General features: G+C 55.3%; 1 protein-coding gene across 19 annotated transcripts in view; it reads right to left on the bottom strand.

Annotated features, from left to right (window-relative positions):
- Positions 1 to 25,739, bottom strand: part of Nrxn2 (neurexin 2) — a 107,762-nt gene that overhangs the window by 36,398 nt on the left and 45,625 nt on the right. For 12 of the 19 annotated variants that reach the window (XM_013514288.1, XM_005384579.2, XM_005384572.2 and 9 more), the window contains 10 exons: positions 21,695 to 21,856; positions 20,526 to 20,964; positions 15,745 to 16,131; positions 15,335 to 15,538; positions 8,999 to 9,025; positions 7,419 to 7,547; positions 6,643 to 7,024; positions 5,846 to 6,036; positions 4,309 to 4,482; positions 3,859 to 3,978 (listed from right to left, as the gene is read on the bottom strand). In XM_013514288.1, the coding sequence (XP_013369742.1) occupies positions 3,859 to 3,978; positions 4,309 to 4,482; positions 5,846 to 6,036; positions 6,643 to 7,024; positions 7,419 to 7,547; positions 8,999 to 9,025; positions 15,335 to 15,538; positions 15,745 to 16,131; positions 20,526 to 20,964; positions 21,695 to 21,856 (2,215 nt within the window). The remainder of the gene's footprint in view (positions 1 to 3,858; positions 3,979 to 4,308; positions 4,483 to 5,845; positions 6,037 to 6,642; positions 7,025 to 7,418; positions 7,548 to 8,998; positions 9,026 to 15,334; positions 15,539 to 15,744; positions 16,132 to 20,525; positions 20,965 to 21,694; positions 21,857 to 25,739) is intronic. The other 7 variants (XM_005384583.2, XM_005384585.2, XM_005384584.2 and 4 more) reach the window with 2 other exon arrangements.

Here is a 25,739-nt window from a genome sequence, read left to right as displayed (position 1 = left end):
CCCTCCCCCTCCCTTCCTCCCTCTCTCCTGCCCTCCCTTCCTCCCGGAGAAGGGGCCCTGCTGAATAATTGAACAGGACTGAGGCTAGAGAGAGAGGCCGTTCTCTTCTCTCCCCCACACACACCTGGACGAGCCCCAGTAGTGCTCGCTGGCCCAGTGCTGAGCTGTGGCCACAGCCACCTCTCCATGCACCCCTCAGAACGCACGTGCACACTGGGACTGGGACGGGCTTGGTTTGGAGACACCCACGTGTCCATACAGGCGCCCGAGTGCGGGCAGGCAACACAGCTCAGGTACGCAGATGCATATATGTGCTCAAAGACGGCTGGCACACCAAAGCACTCTCAGCCGGGCGGGTACACATGCTCACAGACGCATACATGTAAGCACATACGTGTTTACTTACAGGCAACGAACAGTCAACACACACACAACACACACACACCCTAAAGCTCAACTGCCAAAACAGGGTCACCCATGCCCATTGTACCCAGAGTCCCACAGGGATTCAAGGGTAAGACACTGCCACACACACGGACTCTCTCCTCTACCCCGCCCCCCCGGCCCCACCCAAGGCCTCCCCAGCCCTTCAATCTGTCCTCTCCTCTCCTGCTGCCCTCCCCAGCCCCACCCTCTCCCCATAATGGGATTCCAGACACCCATCCGGAGTGTCCCATGTAGGACAAAGCCTTTCCTGGGTCATTCATGTCCAGCAAAGGAAGCCACTACTTCAGGGTGCCCTTCCCACCCTGGGATCTGGCTTCGTAACTTTTGAGGACTCTGGGAAGCGTGTGTCACGGCCCCGGAGCTAAGTGCAGGGACGCTGCCTTCCTTCCACCTGGGCGCCACCTCCACACCCACATCAGCCCACGTGGACAGGGCAGAGGGGGCAGTGGGGAGGGAGGCAGAAAGCAGAGGAGGAGGAAAGAGGGGGCCGAGGACGCGGACTCTGGAAGGGAGCTGATCAACAATGTAGCAGAGTGAAGAGAGGTGGATTGGGAAAGGGTGAAAAGCAGGGAGGGGAGGGGAGAACAGGGAGGGCCGGCAGGGAGAAGGCGGGGAGGGGAAGAGAGCGCAGGCTCCTGCTTACTGGCTCTGAATTCCATTTTGGAGCAAAACTGTCCCAGTGAGTGCTATGTGCTGCCCCTAGCCCCTGGATACAGTCAGAACCCGGGACAGCTCCCCATCGCCGCTGCCACTCTTCCACCCTTGCTACATGCCAGAGCCAAGGATGGCCCCCAGCCCTACAAAAGTGAAGAAAGGGTTCTCAGAGGCACCCAAAAGGAGCTGTAGGATGATGTGTGTCCCCAACAAAAGAGACAGCAGGCTAGGCCTCCCAGAGGCTGTGTCCTCCTGCCCTCTCTAGCCCATTCTTGTGCTCCTACTTCTGGAATACAGACTGACACAGTTCTGAGCAGGCAGAAAATTTATGGCCCCAGAGGGAGGGAGGGAGGAGCCGGTGGCAAGAAGAGAGGAAGGGAAACCGCCTAGAGGCCAATCAATATCGGTGAGTGGGAATGAAGTTAGAGGGGGTGATGCTGGGGGTAGAATAGGAGAGAGAGACAGAGGTGTGCAGAAGATCAATAGAGGCTGCAGAGACAAGGAGGCAGAGAGGGAGAGGCACTGACCTCCTGGGAGAGGCAGAAGACAGTCAGAGACAGTAAAGCCCAGGGGCTTTGGGTGAGGAGGTGCCCCCGGTGCCCCTCTTCCTAGTGTCTTTTTCTTTCTCTCCCCTTCCCTCTCCCTCATTAAAGAGATGGATTCTCTCCCTCTGACTTTCTCTCCCATCATCCTAGAGCAAACTCCTGAGCCTAACAGGAAAGCAAAGGTCCCTTCACAACCCCCGGTGGTAGGCACACGTGGAGGAGCTCAGGCAGTGAGTGCAGTGTGTCCTGAAGGTGGAGGCTCTTCTCTTCCTCCTCCTCCTCTTACATCCTCCAGCAGGCATCTCCACGCCCTACTGGACCCTCCACCTGTCTGCTATGGCACACCTCCCTCCTCCCCCTCCTCAGGCCCAGACTCTTCTGTGTCCCCAGGGCCTCCAGGGCCCTCACACTGGCTGTGTCTCTGGGCTGGGCTCCTGCTTCACCTTGTGCACATGGAGGCCCCAAGAAGACCAGTCACAGAGAGGACATGAAAAAAACAGAGACAGGAGCAGCCCCAGGAGAAAAGCCCTAGTGGATGCCCCTCCCCCAGGGTGGGGGGGATCTCAGAGGCTCCCCAGGGCTGCACTGGCCCCATGTGGGCTTCCAGGTTGCACCCACCTTGTCTTTAGCTCCAACATTTTGCTCAGGTTAGACCATCACCAGACACACAGACCTATGCTTGGGATGGCAACATTTCCCACAATGGGCCCTGCTCTGCAACCCCAGCTCTCCCTCCCTCCCACCACCCAGAGGTGTTCCTACCACCCCAGCCAGGAGGAGCCCCAGACGCCCCTCCCCCCATCTCTATGGCCCATTTCTGGAAACTTCTCCCATATGCAAAGTAGTGACTGTGGGCATTGTGCTTCTTAACTCAGATTCCCTCCATCGCAGGCAAGAAATGCCCACCACGGGTACCTGCCCCCAGAATTCAGTGATTGCAGGGGTAACAATCAGCCTGGGGACACAGGTTCCATGGCTCTATCACCAGCCCTCTATATTTGAGACTTGGTTTCCTTCTCAGGTGAACAGAAAAGATGGTCTTCTCCAAAAATCAAATGGAAAAGCCTTTGTAAGGGTCACCAAACCATTAGTGGGGAGTGTTCTTATCGAGCACCAAGGTTATCACTTCTCCAGATCTGTGCCACGTTGGGCTACCGGTGGGAAGAAGCCCAACCACAGCCTCATCCATGCTGCGGCCGCCAGGCCAAAGGTGGCGGTCAGGGAGGCTCTGCAAGGCGCAGAGGGCAGCAGGTCAGATGAGGACAATCCTGGGGGACACAGTGGGGTGTTGTGAGATCCGAGGGCTGGCAGAAAAGTGTGGAGGGAGGTGGGCAGGACATTTTTTTCAAAGGGGAAGGAAAAATCAACACCCAGCCAAAAGCCCCAATCCCTGGAACCAACAGATTTCCCGAGTAAGAAATACAGGGCTCAGGCCAGATGAAGGTCCAGCAGCCTGGAGTAGAGGCAAGGCACTGACTTAAGTTCTTACTGCAGATCTGCTTCTGATACGCCCAGAAATCCACTGTCCCTCTCCAGGCCTCACTTCCGTATATGTAAGGCACAGAAGTCCCTGTGTGTGTTTGCTGCTTGGTCTCTCAGCAGGGTCTCCAAGAAGACCTCTCAAGCCATGCTCTGCTCAGATCCCTGCCCTCAGCCCTTTCATCTGAAGGAAACTCCAAAGCCCACCCCCAATGGAAGGCCGTCCTCTCTCCTGTTCCTGACCCAGCTGCCCTCCCTCAGTCAAGCTTTTGCCAGCTGTTGGCCACCAACCACTAGGGACTAGAAAGTGCTCCTGAGGCCACGTTCTCTGGAGAGGGACTCAAACAATACACAAGTTGGCAGGTAGAGGCCCAGTCAGGGAGAAGAACCAAGTGAGAACACTGGGGAGGGTCCTTGTGGCTCAAGGGGACAACCTTCAGCTGGGATTCTTGGGAGAGTAAGAGGAGCCGGGCCCATGTCCAGGGAATCCAGCCGTCCTACTAGCTCAGAATGAGGAGGCAAGGCCATCTATCAATAGAGGCCCAGAGATTCAGGCCACAGCCATCAGCACAACCTCAGAGAAAGGCTCAGAGAGAGGATAGCAGCCCACAGCTCCCCTGGGATCCTGAGGCAAGGGATGAGAAGGGAGCAAGCAGCATAGATCTTGGGTTCTGAGACCCCCCTTCCCTGTGGCTGGGGATGAGCCTGGCTGCCCCACCCCCCAGACACTCACGGTCATTGCAGACAGGGCCTCCATAGGAAGTCATGGTGCAATCACAGGTGAAGCCATCCCACTGTTGTAGGCAGACGCCCTGGTTGGCACAGGACTCTTCGGTGCAGGTGGTGCTGGGGCCTGGAAGAGGCAGGAGAAAGGAACACACCCCTGGCTCAGCCAAGCACCCTCCTCTCCCAGGTGTGGGGAAGATGCTGCTTCCAACACTGACTGCAGGATGGAGTGGGAATGGCAGGTCTAGCTTGGCCTTGCACTGTGTGATAAGGGGCCAGGGCAGGTGGTGACAGAGAGGCCAGTCTCCCGCACCTTGCCCCAGCGCTCTGGGGATGGCCTCCCTCAAGGCCTGAAAGGAAGTCACAGTGCTGAGCACAGGCTGCCTGCCCTGGTCTGCCTCTGCAGCTGCCCCCTCTACGGTCAGCAGTCACACCTCACCTTGCCTTCTACACTCACCGTCACAGCCCCTCTCCACCTGCCCGATGCGATGCAGGGCGTCTGCGATGAGATCTGGGAGGCGCCCATTGAGGTCCACAGAGGCCAGGCAGCCCTGAAAGCCATCCCGGGAGGCCACCAGCTTGGGCAGGTTGCTGAACATATTCTTGCTCAGGCCGCCAATGTACAACTCCCCTGAAAAGGGAACCAGGTCACCACCCAGGCATCTTGGCCCTCATTCACCTCCCAGGACAATGGCATCCTGCTTTCAGCTCTTTCCAGCCCTCCAGGAGGCTCATGGTATCCCCAACAGAGATACATCGGTGACCTACAGATCCCCACCCCCACCTCTTCCTACTTCCTTCTCCACTTTGCCATCTGTCTGCTCCCCTCCCAGAGAACCCAGATGACTAGGGGGAGGGGAGGGACAGCTGGAGGAACCTGCTCTGTGCTCTCTCCCACACATTTGGTTCCAGTTCCGGCCTGTAATCAGGGCCTTTCATATATGTGCAGCCCCATCCCCTCCACCCCCGCTCCCTCACTCCCCAAGTCTCCCTTTCCAGATCTCTTTCAGGCCTCTCCCAACGCTCTCCTAGGAAGTTCTAAGCTTCGTGCCCTTCCCCCAACCACTGGGCCTCTGAGAAGATCCTCTGCTCGGGGACATGTGATCTGCTTGGCATGTAAGTCCCTAGAAGCCTTGGCCAGCACATAGCAGAGCCTCCAGGGCTTCAGCCAGCATGCTGGTCAATCTGCTGCCTTGGCCAAGGGCTTGTTACTGCATCCCAGGACCTGCAGTAGCCCCTGAGTTTGCTGCCACTTTGGATTCCCTGTGACACATCGCCCTCTCCTGGGAGCAAGGAGGATTCTCAGCACCAAGCCAGGAGATCTGGCAGATCTCAGATCAAACTGGAGGGATAAATTCACTGGTTTTTTTGAGGACCCTCCCCAAGCTCTGACAGTTTGGGACTCATGGACACCTAGGGGTCCCTATGGGGCTGAGGGCTGTTGGCACACAGATGCCGGTGGACTCTGGAGCAGCCACAGGCCTCATTTCTCCCATCCCAGTACCTAGCCTCTAAGCTCTTGCTGCTCTCTCAAGCACCCATTCTGGGAGAAGGTGACACCCACTGGAGACTGCAGGACCCAGGTGAGACCCAGAGTGAGGCAGCCAGTGCCACGGTGTGCAAGGGTAGCCCAGATCCTGCTGCTCGCTCGGCCCCTCCTCTACCCCAACCAGAGCAACACTGATGCTTCTCCACCGTGAGGGCCCAAGCGGTCCTTCAAAGGCCTAACTCTAGAATCAAGCCACCAAGCACCCCATGAGACACACACTGCCACTGGTGCTTTGTGTTGAGAGGTGAACTCATAGAAGAGCTGAGCAGGACTGTGACAGGAAACTGTCAGCTGGACATATGGGGGATGGGAATGAGAGACAGAAACTAGGGCCAAGGGGAAGGGGTGGACCCGAAGGAAGCAGCATCATAGGAAGGGGTAGTCCTGCTGGGGTGATGGGGTATCTGGGCCAGGGCCAGGCCTTCTCCAGAGGCCCCAGCCCCACCTTTGAGATCGAGGTTTCGGGCGCCATTGGAGTGCTGCGTGACAGTGCGGGAGTCAATCTTGAGCGTGTGCACGTTGCCTGGGTCCCTGGACACCACCACGTTGTGCCACTGGTTGTCATTGACTGGTTTGTCTGAGTTCCCCTTCATCAAGGACGGGCCATTCCCCAGGTCAAACACGTAGTGGATGTACCTGCCCCACAGTAGGGAGGAGACACTAGGTCAGGGTGGGGAATGCTGGGAAGGTGGGGAAGGAGGAGCTACAACTGCAGGGGGCCTGGGAGCCACGGGGAGATGGGAATGAAGGGAAATGCTATAGGCAGGAACCAAACCAATGGCAGGAGGGCTATGGTACCAGGTCCTGTCACAGGAAAGATACAGGGACAGAGGGCCACCAAGGAATTGGCTCCTGTGACTGAGGCTCAGAAGAGAAGCTGGAGGAGGCGAGGAGGTTTGTGGAGCAACAGGGTACCTCAGAAGCCAGAACTGAGCTGCTCTGGGGTGGGATCTAACAAGGCAAAGGAGGGACTGAGCTGAACGCTGCCTGTAGACGACCTTGGACAGAAAAGGGCAGTGTGATGGAGCCCCTGGCAAGGAAGCAGCTGGGGAGCCCACAGCCTGGAAGGGCGCGATTCTTATCCATCTTGGCTAAGAAGGGAGCCTGCTGGTACTTGGAGACCTGAGCCTTGACCTGTGGTTTGGACACAATGGATACTCCTAGTGGCCAGGGGCACTGTATCTGGGTCAACAAGGGAAAGGGGTCACTTCACTGACAGCGCTGCAATGCCCAGCCCCTCACCCCTTGACCAGCTCGATGACGATGAAGTCATTGCCGTTGCCTGAGTTGAACAGGAGCAGCCCGTCAGGGGCCGTAGTCTTGAACTGGAAGAACAGGTGCATGGAGGCGTAGGCTTGGAGTGTGGCGAGGGCCAGGTAGCTGCTTCGACTCTTGAAGGTGACAGGATCAGCCACAATGGCACGCAGGCCAAAGCGAGCATTGAGCTCACAGTAGGTGATGTCACCGTCTTTGCACTGGTCCATGTAGGGCTGGCCGTTGAACACCAGCCCACTCAGGTGCCCAATGAAGTTGGAGGGCACCACGGAGATAAACCGCCGCTCTGTCATGATGCCCGTCTCAATGTTGTGGAACTCCAGCCGCGTGTGGGCTCCTGCCATCTGTCCTGCTTGGGACAGGAGACTGAGATGAAGGGGACGGCTATGGAGGACAGATCTGGGGCTCGTTTCTGGGGTGGAGCCTCAGATTCCCAGGAACATTCCCTCCACAAGAGGCCACACGTGAGTCACCTCAGTAGAGATGCCCTGGACCAATGCCAGCCCAGTTCCAGTTGTGGGACTCATCGCTGGAGGGCCAACAGCTTCCAGAGAAACACTGCCTGCAGGGAACTGACATGGTCCCTGGGGTCCAGCTCCCCATCAAATACCACCCCAAGGGAAAAATGGCAGAGGTGGTTCACCAGAATGGTTTCCTAGGAACAGCAGGCAAGGCAGTGGTCACCAAGAAGCAAGCACGGGTCCCTAGAAATGTGTCCACCACCCTCAGCCCAGGCTACCTACCCTCCACGGTCACATTGTCCACAGATAACTGCAGGCTCTTGCCACGCCGTACCACTCTCACCGTGTGCCACTCGTTGTCATTGAGCTTGTGCCCCGCAAAGAGTGTCTCGGGGCCTTTACCTGCGGCACCAAGGGGGCGGGTGAGCATGACCCTACACATGCCCTCAGACAGCTCCATGCTCCACCCCAGATCCTTGGCCGCGCCACCCACACGTGTGCACACAAGGACACACGTTCACAGCCCCCAGAGTGCATGCACACACAGAGTTTTCTCACAAACCCAGATGCCCCGCAGACTGCCACTTTATGTGGGCACAGAGGCAGCTTTCACACAGAATATGCAGTGAATAGAGCCCATGAAGTTGTACCTCAAGGCCCTGCACACAGACACACCTACAACCAACACTCTTCCCTGGACTGCCAAGGACCTGCAACATGTGTTGCCAGTAACTAAATTCGCAGCACATGATCACAGATCTGAACCTTCAAAAGCTCCCAGAGCACAACTGCACAACCCAGTGGAAATGTGCACCCACAACTTCATCCTCCACCCACACACCCAGCTTCTCCATCTTCAGGGGAGCCAGTGTGGCTTCTGTGCATGCCTGCCTACCTCCAGGACATGCAACCACCCGCTGGTTCATAAAGAGCTGTCATGGCCAGGGAGGATGTTCTGTATTTTTTGGAATTCTGATCATTTATTCAAGATTGAGGTTATCAATCTCTGGAGTCTAAAATCAAACATACTTATCTTTCAAATGTTGCTGGACATTGCAGCAATCCCGGGTCATCCCTGAGCCCCTGATGCTCCGGGTGAGGCTCAAGGTGCTGGTATTAAAGGACCTCCCGTGTGCACGCACCATCTCTCACACACACACACACACACACACACACACACACACACACACACAAAGGGCTCCTGGTCACGGTCTCTCTACCAGCTTTCCAAGTTCTCACGTGCCTCAGGTGACCTGATCTCAGGGCACGCCGTACAAAAACTGAGGACAAGCCTCCGCCCAGTGACAAGAGCAGGCCCAGGACTCTCCCGACTGGCTTTCTCTCAGACCTTTGCTAACAGCCCTCAAAGGCATCTCTGAAAGAGCCCCCAGTCCGCAGCAACTGGTCGGAAGCAAACAAGAGCTGCAAAGGGTTGAACTCCTGGGGCGTCGGCACGCCCCTCTTCTGCGTGCATCTTGTTTCGTGCATACCTCGCGTACCCCCTTGTGGCCACTGCTGGAGATGCAGCAGTATATTTCTAGCCTCTCGGGCTCCCTCTTGCCTGTAGAATAGTGGAGATTCCAGGTGCCACCTAGCCTTTGATGTCCACCTCTTCCGTGCCCTCCTACTGACTTGGATGACAAGATTTCCTGGTCTTTCCTTTCCCAGAAGCCAGTGAGCAACCTGACTACAGGCCCTCTGCCAGCGCCCCTGTTCTGCTTCATCCCGTCCGTTCTATGCCCCACAATGCCCCTCGCCCTCCCCCACCCCCATGAAAGCTTCTGCCCCCTCCCTCCTTAAATCCCAGTGTCCAGCATCCCGGTCCCTTTAGGTCTCTGCAGAAGAAGAGGGAAGCAACTTACTGGGTGCGCAGCCGACGCGCAGGCAGTCTGGGGGGGCCATGGGGCGGGCAGAGGGGAGGGGAGGGGAGACAAAAAGGCAAAACAAGTTTTTTTTTTTTTTACATCCTTCACAGGGAGGGGTATCTGCGGACAGGGGTTCCCCCCAGGGCCACTTTCCGGGGACCACGCGTGCCCAGGTGCCCTTGCCCCTTCCTCAGTTGGACCCTTGTCCCTCCCGCCCCCGAGGGTTCCAATCCTCCCCAGAGCTGGGAGGTAAGGTGATGGGAAGAAGGTTTGTGTCCCCCTTCTTAGAGGGGCACAAGCCTCTTGTGTCTGAGGGAGACGGGCACCTTAGGAATCCCAGTCGTACAGGGGGGTGGTCACCAGGGTCTGAGGGCTTGACCAACCCCACATCTCCCCAGTCTCTAGGGAGGAGATGGGTGGGGAGGGCCAGGGTCCTCACTTCCCCTCTCTGGTGCGACTCCCTGCTCGAGCCTGGGTGTGACAGATCACTCCTTATGCTCTGAGCTCAATGGAGGGGTCTGCCCCAGAGCCCCCTTTCTGAGGCCATACACCCTCCAAAGCCCCAGGGGCTGACACCACCCTTACAGGAACCTTCCTCCTGCTCTGCCTTATCCTGGAGGATGCCAGGCTGCCCCTAGAGTTGGGGAGGCTTCATCCTAAAGAACTAACATTTCATCTTTTTCTTAGAGAGGGGTCAAGGCCTTACATGGGGATACTGAGCCCCCCAAAATAGGACTTCATCTAGGACACAAACAGGGACTGTAAGTACAGACTGCTGCCCCTGCCCAGTCCTGGCACGGCTATCCCCAACTTCAAGGCTGGGGGTGCCCGTTGTGGTCAGAAGGCCATGTCTGCACAGTGTGCAGCCCAGGGCCCCATCCCTGGCCGGGGCACATCACCCCCAAGGTGGGAAATGAGCCAGCCTCACAGAGGGAACAGGGCACTAGGTTCTGAGACCTAGGGGCTTCCAGCCCTTAGGATGCCTACACTGCTTCAAAATCCCCACCCAAGAGAGCCAGCTGCTGCAGCTGCTCTGTAAAGCAGGAGGGCCGGGTCCTGTCTCAGTCCTAACGCTTAACTCGCCGTGTGACAGTGCCAGGGCGTTCCTCTGAGCCTCGGCTTCCTTTCCTATGAGCTGCGGGTTTGGAAGAGGAGGATCCTGAACAGGGAGCAGGTGACAGGTGTGCCCTGGGCTGGCCCTTGCCTTTCAGGGAGGGGCTGGTCTCCAGTCCTCGGTTAACAGCAATATCCTGGGCTCCTGTTGCTCCTCCAAACACAGGCTCCACCCATAGACCCCATGACCCAGGATGCACCTGGCACCCCCTGGGCCCCTGAAGGTTCCTGCAGTGGAGGTAAACAGACGCCCTGTCACTCTGGAGGCCATGGGTCCCTCAGGCAGTACAGCTGAGCTCCACACGCGTTGTCAACCGCAGCAGAAGAGTGGGGGGAGCAGCCGGGACCCTAAGCCCCAGCCTGGCACCAACGGAGAGGCAGAGGAAGGGCAGAGGGCAGACAGGGGGAAGTGAGAAGTCACAGTGAGAGGAAGAGAAACAAAAGGGTGCACATAGAAAAGAGAAAAAGCCAAGAGGGAAGAACAGGCTGGATGGGTGGGGGGAGCCTCAGGGTGAGGATGGAAGGGTGCCAGGCACTGGAGTCAGGTCCCAGGGGCTCTCTCAGGGTCAGCAGAGTCTTCACCAATGAAGGGTCCAAAAAAGAAAAAAAGGGGGCTGGAAGGACAGGTCTGAGATAAGAACTTGACTCTTAGCCCTCCCCAGCAGGGAAATGCCAGGACTAGGGAATCCGTCTATCCAGAGAAGAGGTGGCAGCTGCAGCCCACCCTGCAGTGACTCCACCCTCAGAAGTCTGCTGTCCAGTTCGCGGTGGTGATGACCACTGGGGGAGTGAGGGAAGGGAGGGAAGGGAGCGAGCTGGAGCAGGCGGCTCCCTCCATGCACACACTCACCCAAGCACAGTTCCGGGCACAGTGACCACTCTCCCACTAACCAGTGCTTGTGCCTGACAGCAGGGAATGGATGGACATGACTGGCCTGCATGGCCCACCAAGGCCCTGGCTGCACAGAGACCAGGGCAGCAGTATGAATGTGTGATGGGACAGTGACCCACGTGGAAAGGAATGCAAGAAAAGAACATGGCTGTTGGAGGCTGGGGATTTAGCTCAGCAGCACAGCGCCTGCCTGGCAAGCGCGAGGTCGTGAGTTCGGTTCCTGGTACCGGAAAAAAACAAAAAACAAACAAACAAAAAAAAGCACATGGCTGTTGGTGTCCGTACCACTTGGGGCCTCAAGGATTGGAGACAGTGCACCCACAGCTCCATGCAAGGAGCCTCAGGAAGCCACCTCTCAGGTGTGACATCCAAGAGTGCGAGCATGCACTACTGGGGCAGTCCTTGTGCAGGGCCAGGCCCCTGGCAGCAGTCACTGGAAGGGGCTCAACAACTACTGACGATCCCTTGGTGGGAAGGCACCGGCCCTTCCACAGCTCCAGGGATGAAAGGGTATTGGGATAGGGTGTGTATTTAGCCTGACTTAACAGGCAAGTTAGACTTGCTCTGTGTGGCTCAAGAGGGCAGAACCAGTGGGAACACAGAACAAGAGGGAATTTCAGGAGGGTAGGTTACCCTAAGGAAGCACAGCCAATGACCAGAATGGCCACCTCCAAGCCAGAGACCTCCTGACACTGACACATCAAAATGGAGGGGCAGGGAGGGGGAAGAAGGGAACATAAAAGGAATTGAGATGTGTTGTGTGCATGGACCAATTCCCCATGATGAACGTAATCGTGTACTGCAAGCATGTACTAATAAAAATTTTTAAATATTTTTCAAAAGAAGGACATGCACGTAGGGAGTCAATGAAGGAGACCCACAGCTCAAACTGTGTCCTTATGTCAGCCACACAGGGACATCTAGGATGCCATGGTCATATCTGATAGAGAACAACTCCAGGAAGGAGAAAGAAGTGACAAGACAGGCTGGCACTGGTCCGGGAGGCCAGACCCAGGGCACAAGGCGGGGATCCAGACCACACTGGGACAGGTCAAAAAACCCAAGGGACACTACCATCCTCTAGGGACAGAGACCACCTGCCCCACTTAGAGGCTGGGAACTGGTTCAGTGTCTGCAGAGTTGGGATTGGGGGCTGAAATGTGAAGCAAAATTCAGAGAATGCAAACAGGTTTTTTGTTTTGTTTTCCCTAGTACCCAAGGCCCCAGCCCCACCCCCACTCCTTTGTTTTTCTTTTTCTTTTTTTTTTTTTTTTAGTTTTTTTTGAGACAGGGTCTTTCTATGTAGTGTAAGCTAGCCTTGCACTCACAGCGATCCTCCTGCCTCAGCCTCCTGAGTGCTGGGATTACAGGGCTAAGCCACCATGCCAAGCACATTTTTAAATTTTATTTTTGAGACAGTCACTAAGTCCCTAAATTGCCCAGGATGAGCTCAAACTTGTAGTCACTCTGCCTCAGCCACCCAGAATGCTGGGATTACAAACCTGTACCACCAGGCCCAGCTGTAGCAGGACCTTTTGGGCCCTGTCACGTCTAACAAGTTTCCCATCTCTGGAGACCAGCACTAGGGGCTGCTCCCAGCCATCCTACCATCTAGTGAGTGGTAGCCTCAATTCCCTCTTCAGGCCCAGCACCAAGTGTCTTTCCTCCCATGAGTGTCCGCTGAGTTTGCCTCCCGCACATCTGGTCTCCCTCCCTTTAAAACGAGACCACAAGGTCAGAGACCAAACCTCCTCAGGTTCCCCAGCAGCGAGTCCAGCCCAGTAGTGGGGCCTCCATGTTGTCACTTGTCTGAGGCCCTGAAGGCCCTGGGTAGTGGCAGGATGGGGATCAGAACAGGGTTCCGAGGGTGAGGCTAGACTGACTGACTATACGGAAGGAAGTCCCCAGGCCTGGCTCCAAGCTCAACTCCCACCCAAGTGTGATTTTCCTTGGAGAAGAGGAGGTGGGTTCCTATGTGCTTTGTATCTGTATAGTGTCTTCAGTCCCGTTATTCCTTTTGAGCCCCCAAACCACCCTAGAAAGCAATCAGGGTGAGTATTCTTCTCCCCGTGTTACAGAGAAGGAAAGAGGCTCACAGAGGGGAAATGACTTACCCAGCAGTGAAAGATATCGGGGCTGGATGCCAGGTCTTCTGGCCCCCAGCCTAGAGCTCTTCCTATCCCAGGCCCAGGCTGGGCAGATGAGTAGGATCCATGTGTGTCTCCAGTGCCCACACACTGGCCACACACCTCTGTGCCTGCGTATCAGGTGGTATATGTAGACAGACGCATCTGCCCCAAGTGTTCACTTTGACAAGCACAAGTTACGCTAGAGATGGCATCCTGGCACACACATCTCTGTGTGTGGACAGGGGCGAGGGGCACTGCTGGGGTGAGAGAGGGGTGGGAAGACAGTCCTGCTGGCTTTCAGCCTGGGAGATTATTCTTAACACTACAAGTCTTCCAGGAGGAAGACTTGTTCTCTGGCTTCTGAAAAACTTACGTGGCAGAGACAGAAAAGCACGCCCCTGGGAAAGAGAGCAGTTCCCAGGAGCACAGGGTCCCAAGAGCCCACCCAGGTGAGGTTCCTGGCAAAAGATGCTGCTTCTTGTCTAGTCTGAAGATGTCCAAGCTTCTTCCCAGGATCTAAGGACAGTCCAAGTCAGCAAGAAGCACCTGTCTTGCCCATGGATCAAAGGCCCCAGATTGTCCCTGCTGTGCCCCACCAAGCACACAGCCGTGTGCTCAGCCACACGGAGAATGCACATATGTGTACCCAGTCCTGGGCAGTCAGAAGCGTGGAGCCACATGCCAGGCCCTGGCTGGTGGCTGTCTCCTAGGACTGTTCAGGGGTGCACCGGGGTGTTGTGCAGCCCTGAAAAGTATTGGCCAAAAGGTGTTTCCCAGCTTGCTTTGCCCTACAGAGCTACTGCCCTCCTCATGTGGGCTATGGTCATGGTCCAAGTAGGCCTTCAAGGACCCCTCAGGCCAACATGAGGCCATGGCAGCCTGCAGAGCTCCTCATGTCCAGTCCCTGCCTCTCTCAGCCAGGAGACCAAAAGGAGAGGTAATGGGCTAAAAGGCTGTCCCAGAAATGCCCTGGAGACCAAGGTTAGGATGAGATTCCAGACAAATATTTAAAAGCTCAACGCTCTGTATTACCTCCAGGTGAGGATGCCCATTGGCTCAGAAGGGCCCTACCTCTCCTCTAGGCTGAGGGACACCAAGGGATGCTAGTGGCCTAGGGGCTTCTATCTGGTAAGTCCTTGGGTGCTCTGCTCCACATGCTTCAAGAGGCCAGTCTCCAAAGGACAGCTGTGACCCCAGGAAGACCAGCGGAGATCTCCTGCACTGAAAGCTCTGAAAGGGTGGACTGCCTCACTTATGCACTGTTGAGGCCCTGGCACTTACAAGATATGCCATGGATATGAGCTGAAGGAGTATGCCTACTGCTTTTTGCCCAGCTATAAAATCCGAAGCCCACAGAGAACCTAACAGTCATTCCCATGTGGACACCTGGGAACTAACAGGTAACATGAAGCCAAGGCGTGCTCTCCCCCATGGGTGGGGACAGAGACAGTAGTCCGATGGCAACACCCCTCCTGCCAGCTCTGTTGGAGGCGATGGTAAAGGCACTTCATTTTTAGGCCAAGAATCTGGGTTTGAGACAGATACTCTCCCACTTTCACTAGCTTTGGGACCTTGGTGGAGTTGATATATGCATTTCATAGTCTGCAAAACAGAGCATAGCAACACCTGCTTTGTGATCTGGTATCTCCACAGGCAGCTACAGGACTCAGCAGTGAAAGGACACAGTGCTGACAAGGACAAGATGGCATGTCCCTGTGTGTCCAGCGTGCCGCCACAGAGACAGCTCTCTAGGCAGAGCAGCTGAGAGTAGCTGCACACAGGGGCCAGCTGCTGTCACTCCTGTATCTGCTACTACACTGAGCTCAGGCTTAATACCCAGTAAGGCATCAACAAGTGCTCCCCAAATGGATGAACCAATGAATGAGTGATGGGGTGTGCACCAAGCAAGAATGAGCCAGATCATTAGTGTACGTGTGCAGGATGGACGCTGCCTCGACGCCACAGGAGCAGCCTAGGAGGCACGGCCACACCCTCCATCGCTGTTATGCCCTAGGCTGTGCATCCCTGGCAAGGACAAAGCTCTCGGGGGCTCTGGCCCAGGCTGTCATTTCCCACCTCCAAACTCTGCTGAAGGCACCACTTGCTGGCACCACCACCACCAGCTTCTCCAGACAGAGGGGGGTGTGGGTCAGAGGCAGGCTGGGGAGAGGGCCGGGAGGCCCAGGGCGGGGTGGTTACCGAGGTTGACAGTGAGCTTCATCTGCCCCCCATCCAGCTCGAGGCGCAGAGTGTCGGCAGACTCCCTGGAGGTGGTGGCCATCATGAGTCCGTAGGCCCGCTGGGACATGAAGCGGAGGGATACATCCTCTGCCTCAGTGTGCATGGCGTTGGGCAGCATGATCTTCATGTACATGGAGCCATCATAGCTCAGGACTGTGGCCTCTGCCCGGCGAGTGGGGTTAGACGGCAGATGGACAGGCAAAGGCCAGTGGAGGGAAAGAGAAGACCAAAGAATCGTTAAAAGACAACCCCTTACACAGGGCACTCTGAAGAGGAAGAAGGGGGCAAGGATGGGAAGCAGGGGCCACCTTGAGAAGGAGGGCATGGGAAGGGGCAGTGGAGATGCCTGGGACAGACACCAGCCTCACCTCTCTCACAGACTCGCCCCAGAAAGCCAGTCCCGATGCAGTCACAGACGAAGCGGTTCCAGCCCTCTCGACAGATGCCCCCATTCCGACAGGGGGCAGATGCACACTGCTTCAGCGTCTCCCGGGAGCAGAAGGGAGCGACACCCACAGCCCCCTGTGCCTCGGCCAGACCCCGAAGGTCTCGACTCCGTCCATCTATGAAAAGGTCTCGCACGCAGCCCACATAGCCAGCCCGAAGCGCCGCCGTCCACACCTCCGGAGGCAGGGGCAGGTCCACCCGGCCCCCCTCAGGGAGGCCGCCCAGGTACAGCTCGCTCTCCAGGTCTAAGATCTCACTCTCCCCGGTGGCCAAGAACGGTGTGCTTCGGCTGTTCACTGAGATGGAGCCTAGGGACCAAGGGAGAGCGGGTCTCAGAGGGGAAGGCAGGATGGAGAGGAGCCACAGCCCGGAAGAAATGTCCAGACTCAGCAAGGAGGCCCCCAGCCCCACCTGGAACCCCCACCCGACACCCCACAGTGGGCTCAGGAGGACAAGCAGCAACCCTGGCTTTGAAGCCCAGCATCACTTGCTCTACTGCCCAAACCCCCTGGCACAGGTGTCCGGGTTCAGGAACTACTGTGACCCTGCCCAGCCGCACTGTGCTGTGGGCCTCTGTCCCACCTGAGCAAGCATCACAGCAGCTGCAGGAAGCAGACAGGCCTGAAACCTGAGCCCAGAAATGGCTGGGTTTCACTGGGCTATTTCCCCCAGCCAGCTCATCAAGCCAGGAACTGGAGATGCATTTCCTTGAGGAAGCTGAAAAGATCTAAATCCAAAAGTTTTTTTCCCCCCACTAATGTGCACTGAGCTCTTCTGAATATATGCTGCACACCTAGCACTTCTATGACTAGACTTCCACAAGCACCCTAGCAAACTGGTCCTTTGCAATGCCATCTTGAATGGCAAACAAGGCTTATAGAAATTCCAGGACCTTCCTAAGTGGCACAGTGGGGAAGGAGAAGAGCCCAAGCCCTGTCCAAGCAGCAAGGCCTTAGAGCCCATGTTTTCTCCACTTCCCCTGAGCACCCAGGCCTGCAGCCTGCTCTGTGGCCAGAAAAGACAGACAGGCAGGCTGGCAGCCAGGAGAAAGGAAGCCAGGCACAGAGCTTCTGAGCTAAAAGAAGTCTTTAGGACATGCTTTTGTCCCTTCTGAACTTCAGGTTGAAATTCGGTCACCCTCATGGCAGTATTGGGACCTAGGCCTATGAGAGGTGATTAGATTGTTGACTAATGCCTTCCTGAAGGAGTGTGCTCCTTCTCAGAGAGCTGGTCATTACAGAGCAAGGCCACTCATTCTGCTTTGTCCCTTTTGCAGGAACAGGCTGTCCTTCAGCTGTCCTGTCCCATTGTAATGCAGTACAAAAGACCTGGACAGAAGCTTCTGCCATGCCCTTGGCCTTCCCAACTTCCAGACCCTGAGTCAAATAACTTTTTTTCTTTTATAAATTACCCAGTCTCAGGTATTCTGTTACAGCAACAGAAAACAGACTAAGATGAATAATTATCTTAGAAAAGAGACTGGGAATCAGGCAGGAGCTTCAACGCCATTACTGAGGTCTTAAAAGCAGAAACCTATACAGTAGAAACTTTATTCTGCTTGGGTTTTTGAAGGTTTTTTTTTGCTAGTTTGCTTGTTTGTGGTACTGGGGATTGAACCTAGGGACTTCACACTGAACTACATCCCTTTTTATTTTATTTTGAGACAGGATCTCACCAACTTCCTAAGTTTCCCAGGCTGGGCCGAAAACTATGATCCTCCTGCCTCAGCCTCCCAGAGTGCCAGGATTACAGGCATGTGCCACCACACCCAGCTTAGGGGAAAATATTCAAAAGAAAAAGTTTGCCAATGTAGGATTAGAGAAAGAAAAGGATGCTTTGGGTCTAAATCAGGCCTGAATATGGTAGGGTCTTCAGGAGAGGGTTCAGGAGGGGGTACAGCAGGGGGTCAGCGTGTGAGCAGACTAGGCAACAGTGAAAGGAGCAGAATCAGGGCCTCCTCCTCAGGTGGTGATCTTTATTCAGAACATGTTCTCCTTTGCTCAGAACCTCATCTGACCCAAAGAGGCCATTCTCCTGGGCCTGCCATTAATAGCATGACCCAAGCTTGTTCTCTCCTGACAAGGCATCACCTGGCCCAGGGTCGTGCTGCTAAACCACTTCTCAGGGCTTTGGGCCCCTCCCCTGACAGATCCCCAAACATGGCCCACCTGATCCCCCTGACACTGCCCTGAATGCTGGGAAAGACAGAGGCAGGAAAAGGGCTATGTAATGGAAAGTTGGGGAGAAGAAATTAAAGTAAGCACAGGCCTCTAAAACATGGAAGGAGAACAACCCAAACCACTCACTGAGCAAAGAATGGATAAACATGATGTATGCATTCAGACAATGGAACATCATTCAGCCTTTAAAAGAAGGAATTTCCAACTCACGCTACAACATGGATGAACTCTGGAGACATTGTGCTAAGTGCAACAGCCAGACACAAATGGACAGATGTTGAATGATTTCACTTATATGAGGTCCTCAGAGGCAGATTCATGGAGACAGAAGGTGAGATGGTGGCTTCTAGGGGTGGAGGTGAGGAGTGAGGACTTAGTTGTCTCATGGAAACAGTTTCAATTTAGGAAGATGAAAAGTTCTAGGCTCCAGCTGAGCTCAGAGTAGCTGGGGAGCCAGGGCAGGGACTGACTCCAGCTCTTGGACTCAGGACATCGCCGCACCTTCCCTTGCATGTATGACTCGTTCACACACCATTTCTGTTTATGCCTGGGTTGAGGAGAAAAATCCCAAACCAGAGTGCTATTTAAAAAGTAAGCTAAAACAATGAAGTGGCCAAGAATTTCCTCAGAAAATTTTGAAGAAAAATATTATGGTTAACTTCAATATAAATGGACTTAATGCCACTGAACACACAGGACACCAGTAATGTCCAGAGCTGGTCAACACAGGGATTCAAGCCGGAGTGATGGCATACACCTGTAATCCCAGCACTCAGGAGGCTGAAGCAGGAGGATTGCCGAGAGTTCAAGGCCAGCCTGGGCTACATAGTGAGACTTTGTCTCAAAATTTAAAAAAAAAATTTAAAAGACAGAGATTCAAGGTCTGACCAGACTAGTGTCTGGGCTCCAGAGAGCAGTATGAGGCTCAAAGGACCACTTCCTGGCTGCCCGAGGAGCAAAAGGGCTAGATGCTCGGCAAGGCCTGGACTGCCTTCCACCCCAAGGAGCAAGAGATCCCCTTCATGGATCCCCTTGGAGGCAGCATTCGTGAGGACCCACAGGTGCTGTCATGAGACCTGGCCAGGATAAGGAACCACCTCACATAGATTTCTCTGAGGAAGGAAGGGAAGAAACAGCAAGCCCACACTTCCGGGAGCCCTGGCTGGCCCCTCCTGCCTGTGTGCAGAGGCACTGCCACCCTACTCAGACTCACAGGCCTGGAGTGGTGATAGCCAGAGGAGCACAAAAATTTAGCTGACGTTGAGATTCACTTAAATTGGATAATCTGTCAGGTCTCATTTGTATCAGTTCTCTCTCTTGGCTAATTCTCTCATGTTCAACAAAATGGAGAAGAGGAAAGAGGAGAGAAAAGCGGACGGGAAGGGAAGACTGCAGAGGAAGGGTGAGGGGAGGGTGGCTGGAAGTCACAGGAGGTTCAGTGACAGAAGGTTCAAGAACCAGCACCTTCTGGCCCAGAGCTTTCTGTCCTGCTGCTTTACTGTTCTAGAACCCTCATGGCCAGGCACAGTGTCAAGCTCTTTACTGTGTCTATCCTGGTCACAGCATGATGGACAGCGTTGGGCTCACTGCTCTCCAGCACTGTGGACAGCGCCTGGCACAGAATAAGTGCTCAGTAAGTACCGTCAGCCTCAGTGTCCTTATGTTCCACCCATCAGTTCAATCAACACAGATGGAAAATATTTGGGGAAAAACTGCATCTGTGCTGAACAACAATTATATAGCATTTCTTTTCTTTATTTCTTTCTTCTTTTTTTTTTTTTTTTTGGTACCAGGAATCAAACTCAGGACCTTGTGCATGCCAGGCAGGCACTGTGCCACTGAACTACATCCCCAGCCCTATATAGCATTTCTTATATTCTATAGCATTTATATTGAATTAGGTATTATAAGGAATCTAGAGATGATTTAAAGTAGGAGGACTGAATAGGGATACTTAATACTATATTATTTTATATAAATAAAATACCTGGAAAGTATTTTTAAACAGACCTGAGCATCATGGATTTTGGTACTGGGGGTGGGAAGCCCCTGGAATCATTCCTCGGAAGATACTGAGGGATACCTGTGATTGTTCAGTGAGTTAATAAAAGAAAGTTGAATGGCTCTGGACAGAAGGGAGGCATACCTGGGAAGCTATTTCCTTAGAGGAAGATGTGTCAAGGACCCTGTGTTAAATACTATGCTGACCCTTTCACAGATGTGCTTTTACATTCTCCCCTCGATGGGTGCTGTGTAATTATTCCCTTCGTAGGTAAAGAAACTGAGGCCCACATCCAGCCCGTGAGAGAGCTGAGGTGTGAACCCGGGTCTGGTTGGCACCAAATGCTGCTGCTATGCCGTGATGGGAGGGACAAAGGGAGGACTGGTGGAGGGCAGGAGAAATGACAGGGAACAGAGCAGGAGACGATGCAGAACAAAGATCATCTGAAGAGAGCTGGAGAGATCAGAGCAGGTGGAGAGGAGCAGCCAGGGGAGGGGGAAAGGTCCAGAGGCCTCCTGACCTTTGCGCCCATCCCTCTGGAAGTCCACGTGGCACCACTCGCCATCATTGACTTTGCGGCTGGATGCCCGCAGCTTGATGCCCCCAGAGCCCATGTCCAGCAGAAGATAGAGGTAGCCATCCAACAGCTCCATGGCGAAGTAGTCAGCCCGCTGGGAGGAGCCGTGGCTGCCCGGCCCAGCCCCAGCCCTCCGGCCCTGGCTGAAGAGCAGCAGCCCATTGGGCTCTGTGGTGCGGAAGTCCAAGGAGATGGAGCCAGTGCGCTTGGCACTCCAGCGGGGCAGTGCCACAAAGGCCTCGGGACTCTCAAAGGTCACCGGGTCCAGGGCAGCCACATCCTCACAGCGGAATGACAGATCCCCCTGCAGCTTCATCTTGGGGTCCCCTTCCTTGGCCAGGCGGGAGAGTTCTAGCTTGAAGTCATTGTTCTTATAGACCACCTGCAGGGATGAGAAGGGTCAGGGATGAAGAAGCAAGAGCAGCTTAGGGCCCGGCCACGCCTGTCCGTGGGACCCTGCCACCGCCCATCCCCAGCAGCCCCTGCTCAGCGCCACACACAGAGGCTGTGCACAAGCACCTCCCATGCCCAGGTTGCTGCCTCTGATCTGTCTCCGGCCCCCCACTGGTCAGGCGGGCTATGGGCTCTCAGTGCCATTTTGCAGCTCATGATAACAAAAAGGCAGCAATCGCCGCTGCCATCTGATTGCCAGTTTTGAATGGGAAAAGCCTTCTCACTGACACTCTCAGTCACTCCTCAAAATGACCTTAATGAGCAACTACCAACCACTCATCTACAGAAGGGCAACTAAGCCTCAGGCAGGCCAAGTGATTTGGTCGAGGTCACAGAGCCAGGGAGTGGGAAATGAGACTGAAACATGGGTCTTTAACCTTCACATCCAATAGTTCTTGCTTCTGCCACAACTTCAAGGATTCTCTGAGAGGATGGGAGCTTCCGAGGCTCAAGGAATGAGCGGGGAGACCCCTCTTGACCCACCCATAGGTCTTGAGTTTTGAACAGGGAACATGTCCCATCATGTAGTCCCGCCATGGACTCAGGGAGAATCCTCACTAGGGAAGCAGCTGGCCAGGTCAGACTACATTACACTGCAGACAGAGCAGACAGGGGCAAAAGGCTCCTGGACCAACCCCAGCCCTTCCTACCCTACTCACATCCTTGAGGCAGCCCATAAAGTTGTTGCTGACAGGCGAGCCCGGCAGGTCCGCTGTGTTGGGGCTGCCCCCAATGTAGAAGAAGTCATCAGAGCCCAGCATGGTGTAATCCTCCTGAGTGTAGCCTGTGGTGGTCAGGATCCCGTCCACTGAGATGGTCACCTGCCCAGCCCAGGGAGGGGGAGAGACAGGAGACAACCGGCATCAACTCCCTGGGAAGAGCCACAGGCTGGGCTAGGGAGAGGCCAGGGGGCAGTGGGGGAGGGGGTCCCACATTTTTATGTCTGCTTGCCTCGGAGAAGGAACAGTGGGGGAAGAGACGAAAGGAGGGAAAGAAGACAGCACAAGATTTGATGGTTTCCAGGGGGGAGACTAAGGCCTGCCCTATGCTCCTGCCCCTGGCTCAGCAGACAGGAGAGCCTTCGGGGAACCTGAAGATCTCTTCAAAGGGACAGAGCAGCAGTTCCCGGGAGGTGCTCTGGACGGGAGTGAGAACTCCAGGACAGGGCCCCACTAGGGGAGGGAGGAGAAGCTAATGGCATCCTCACTTTTCTCCCCTTGATAGCAAACTCTAGCGCTGTGATATCTGTAGTTTCAGAGCTTCTTCAAAACTGAGGCAGAAAATGGCCACTCCCTGGATCTGGGAGGCTTAGACTCACCTGCAGCCCCTGCCCTGTGAATCAGGCACTGAGCGCTTTCCTTCTTAGCTCAGGAGGGGAATAAAGACAGCACTGATGATCAAGGCTCCGATACGACTGGGAAGTCCGGGGACCTGGGCTGCATTCCACTCTTCCAACTGATTCCCACCACTGCCATGCAGGTTCCAAGGGTCCCCACCTCTCAAGGGCGTCTCTTCATTCCTCAGGTACCCAATATCTGAGGGGGTCGCTCTCTTTTACCCAAAAGAGAGGGTAGTTCTGTACCCATTCCTCAGCCTGCCTTCCCTTCTTTGCATCAAGGGTCTACCCGACCAACATGGTTGTTATCCCCAGGAAGGAGCAGAGTAGAGCAGGGCCCTGGGGCAGAAAATCCAGCCGGAAAGCAAGATGGCAGGGAGGAGGTAGTGCCAGTTAGCACTGGCCTGGGGGAGGCAGAGGTGACCTTGGGGGAGGGCCAAGTACAGGAAACTGTGGGTGCCCCACCCCCAGGCAAAGGCCCACCTGCTCCCAAAAAGTCTAACCAAGGGGGCAGTGCACGGGGCTCCAGACACACATCAGGGACGGGGGAAAAACCAAGGGCTGTGGAACTCCAAGCCCATCTCTAGGAAGGTGGTGGCTCAGGAGGTCAGTGAGGACAGAGGCAGTACCCTAGGGGGGCCACCAAGGAGCTGGTTCTCTGTTAGCCTGACCCTGTGCTTCTACAGACCACAGCTCACCCAATCCCCTGCTCCCCAAAGGTGCTTCAATACCCCCTTTTCAGGCAAGGTCTGGAGACTGGGGCCTTCTGGGCACATCCTGTGATGTCCCCACTGACACCAGTCCATAGGCACATGCCACCAGCCATCTTCCAGCACCTGGTGTTCAGGGTTCCACCATCCTGGAGTGGGAGACTTCTAAGGGTCAAGGAAGTATCTGGGCAGGAGGGAGCAGCCCCCCTCCCCAGGACTCTGGTGTCCCCACAGACTCTCCTGGAGCCTTGCAGTGCAGGGGTGGAGCTGAGCGATTGAGGGCTTCCAGGCTACCTCCTGGGAACCATCAAACCTTGTGCTGGGGGTGCTAGGTTCAAGGACAGAAGGTGACAGGTGTCTCTGTGGAGGGGCAGTCTTTTGAGTCTTGTTCTGAGTGGAAGGCTGGTGATTACCATTTATTTCTTCTTCCCTCCACCTTGCCCTGAAGTTAGGAAGTGAGGTTCTGGACAGAAAAGGGGAGGGTCAAAGCATTAGTCACAAAAACATGCAAACAAGGTTAGACTGGGCAGAGAAGAGCTGGAGAGAGGGAAGAGAGGACCAGGATGAGGGATGGGGACATCAGGGAGGGTCTGAGTACTGAAAGGGCCTCCCTAGAGCAAGTGTGGCTCCCATCCTGCTCTCACCTCCGCTCCTGCCACTGTAGAGACCCAGAACTGAGCTACTAATTACTTCCTGGGCTCATCTGCTCACCCCAACTAGGCAGAAACCTGGCCTGACATGTCCCCACAGCTCCCCTAATCCCAGCACATCCCAGGGGACACAGCACATGCTCATTAAGGCCAACAGCAAGTTGCCTTGTGACCCAGGGCCACAGCACCTGTATCTCCATCGGTAAGCCTGACTCCCTCAAAGCCTGTGACTTTAGTGACAGAACCTTAAGTCCCCCATGAGTGGGCTCATCTCTGCTTCCATGAAGGGAAAGGGCTCCTCTGGTCCCTGGGCACCACCCTCAGGCCACCCGCTCTCCCTGTGGGTTCTCTTCATCCCACGCCATGCCCCCAGGTCAAAGCACTGTCCCCTGGCTCTCTATGAGATAGAAGGACCAGACTGCGGCAAGGTAAAGAGGTCTAGGAACACCTTCCTCGATTCCCTTCTGGGCTGGAAGCCAATCTCACCTTGCACCCAGTGGCTTTGTGCAAATCACTTCCACTCGGTGGCCCCTCTAGGATGAAGACCACCTTGATCACCCTCTTAAGGCCCAGGGGTGGGGGAGAGGGTACCACGAGGCAGGGTGACATAGGAGGTGCACTGAGGAAGGGGATCAGCCCAAAAGAGGTGGGGGGAAGTACAAAGAGAAAGGGAGGGACAGCAGTGGGTGAAGAGGAAGCCAAGAGTGGAGGGAATGGAGGAAAAGTGTCTGAGGAAGGCAAGGAGGGAGATGACTTAGATTAGTAAACCCGACTGTTCCCTCAGACAAATCAAAGTCCAGACACAAAAATGGCAGGTTCGTTAGTAAAAGCAAGAAACAGGGGAATAATTCCCCTGTCCCCCTCAACCCCAGGGGTTCTTGTGCCCCTGCCCCCCAACCCCCCCACGCAGCTTCTGGAAGGGGTGGGGCCAGCGGGGGAGGTAGGGAGGAAGGGGGCCGTGGGACACAGAGCAGCCGCTACAGCGGGGACCCATGCAGGTTAGAGGAGCAGTGGGGGCCAGGCCCAGCAGCACAAGCCAGAAAGGGGCAGCGCCGAGGAGAAGGCATGCGGGGCCGGGGGCCAGGAGCAGAGATGAAGGCCAAAGAGCTGGGTGCAGGAACCAGAAGCTTCCTTCCACCGAGGAGGAGAGGGGAACAACTATCAGAGACGCTTATGAGTTAAGAAAGAGGGGGAGACATCAGATCTGAGCTTCCTCCCCAGCAGCTGATTCCCACTCATTCCTCTGCCCATTTGCCACCAATCACCAACCCCAGACACACCTGCACACACACTGCACTCCTCAAAAGGCCGCCGGGGGTGCTGTCAGGCTGTCTCCTTGCCAAGCAGCATCCTGGAGACCAGGCCAGGACCTAAGAGCCAGCCAAGAGTCTGCACACAACTCACACCAAGCCATGGACATAGCCAGCCAGGCAAGTGGGTTCTAAAGCACTATGAGAGGGCAGGCTAAGTCAGGAGCAGCAGGATCCCAGCGCAGCCCCACACGCTCCCCAGGAGCCATGTGGCTGGCTAGAGGTGGCCCATAGGCAGCCTGGAAGCGAGGTGGGCTCTCAGCCGCAGAACTCTTGGTTCTGCCTTGCTGATCCTCAGGTAAGTAGGCAGGGTGGTTTGGGGAAACAGACCCTCCCCATAAATATCCCCAGCCTGGTGGGTCCTTAGACAGAAAGGCTGAGGACAAAGGGAACACTGTCACTGTCCAGAGTTTTTCCAATTGTCTGCCATGATCACAGGGTCACTGGCCTCCCTATTCTGGGGAGCATAAGTGAGAAAGCAGATGGGTTTTTTTTTTTAATTGTTTGTTTGTGTTCCCCTCCCCCAATACTAGAGATTGAACTCAAGGTCTTGCACTGAGCTTACATCCCCACCTTTTATTGAGACAGGGTCTTGTTAAATCACTAAGTTGCCTGGGCCGGGCTCAAACTTGTGATCCTCCTGCCTCAGCCCTTCCAGAGTGCCAAGATTATAGGCACGTGATACCACCTGCCTAGAA

This window comes from Chinchilla lanigera, unplaced genomic scaffold (genome assembly GCF_000276665.1).
Source record: "Chinchilla lanigera isolate Chin_1 unplaced genomic scaffold, ChiLan1.0 scaffold00021, whole genome shotgun sequence".
NCBI classification, from domain to species: Eukaryota; Metazoa; Chordata; class Mammalia; order Rodentia; family Chinchillidae; genus Chinchilla; species Chinchilla lanigera.
This window is presented reverse-complemented; position numbering and strand designations above follow the sequence as displayed.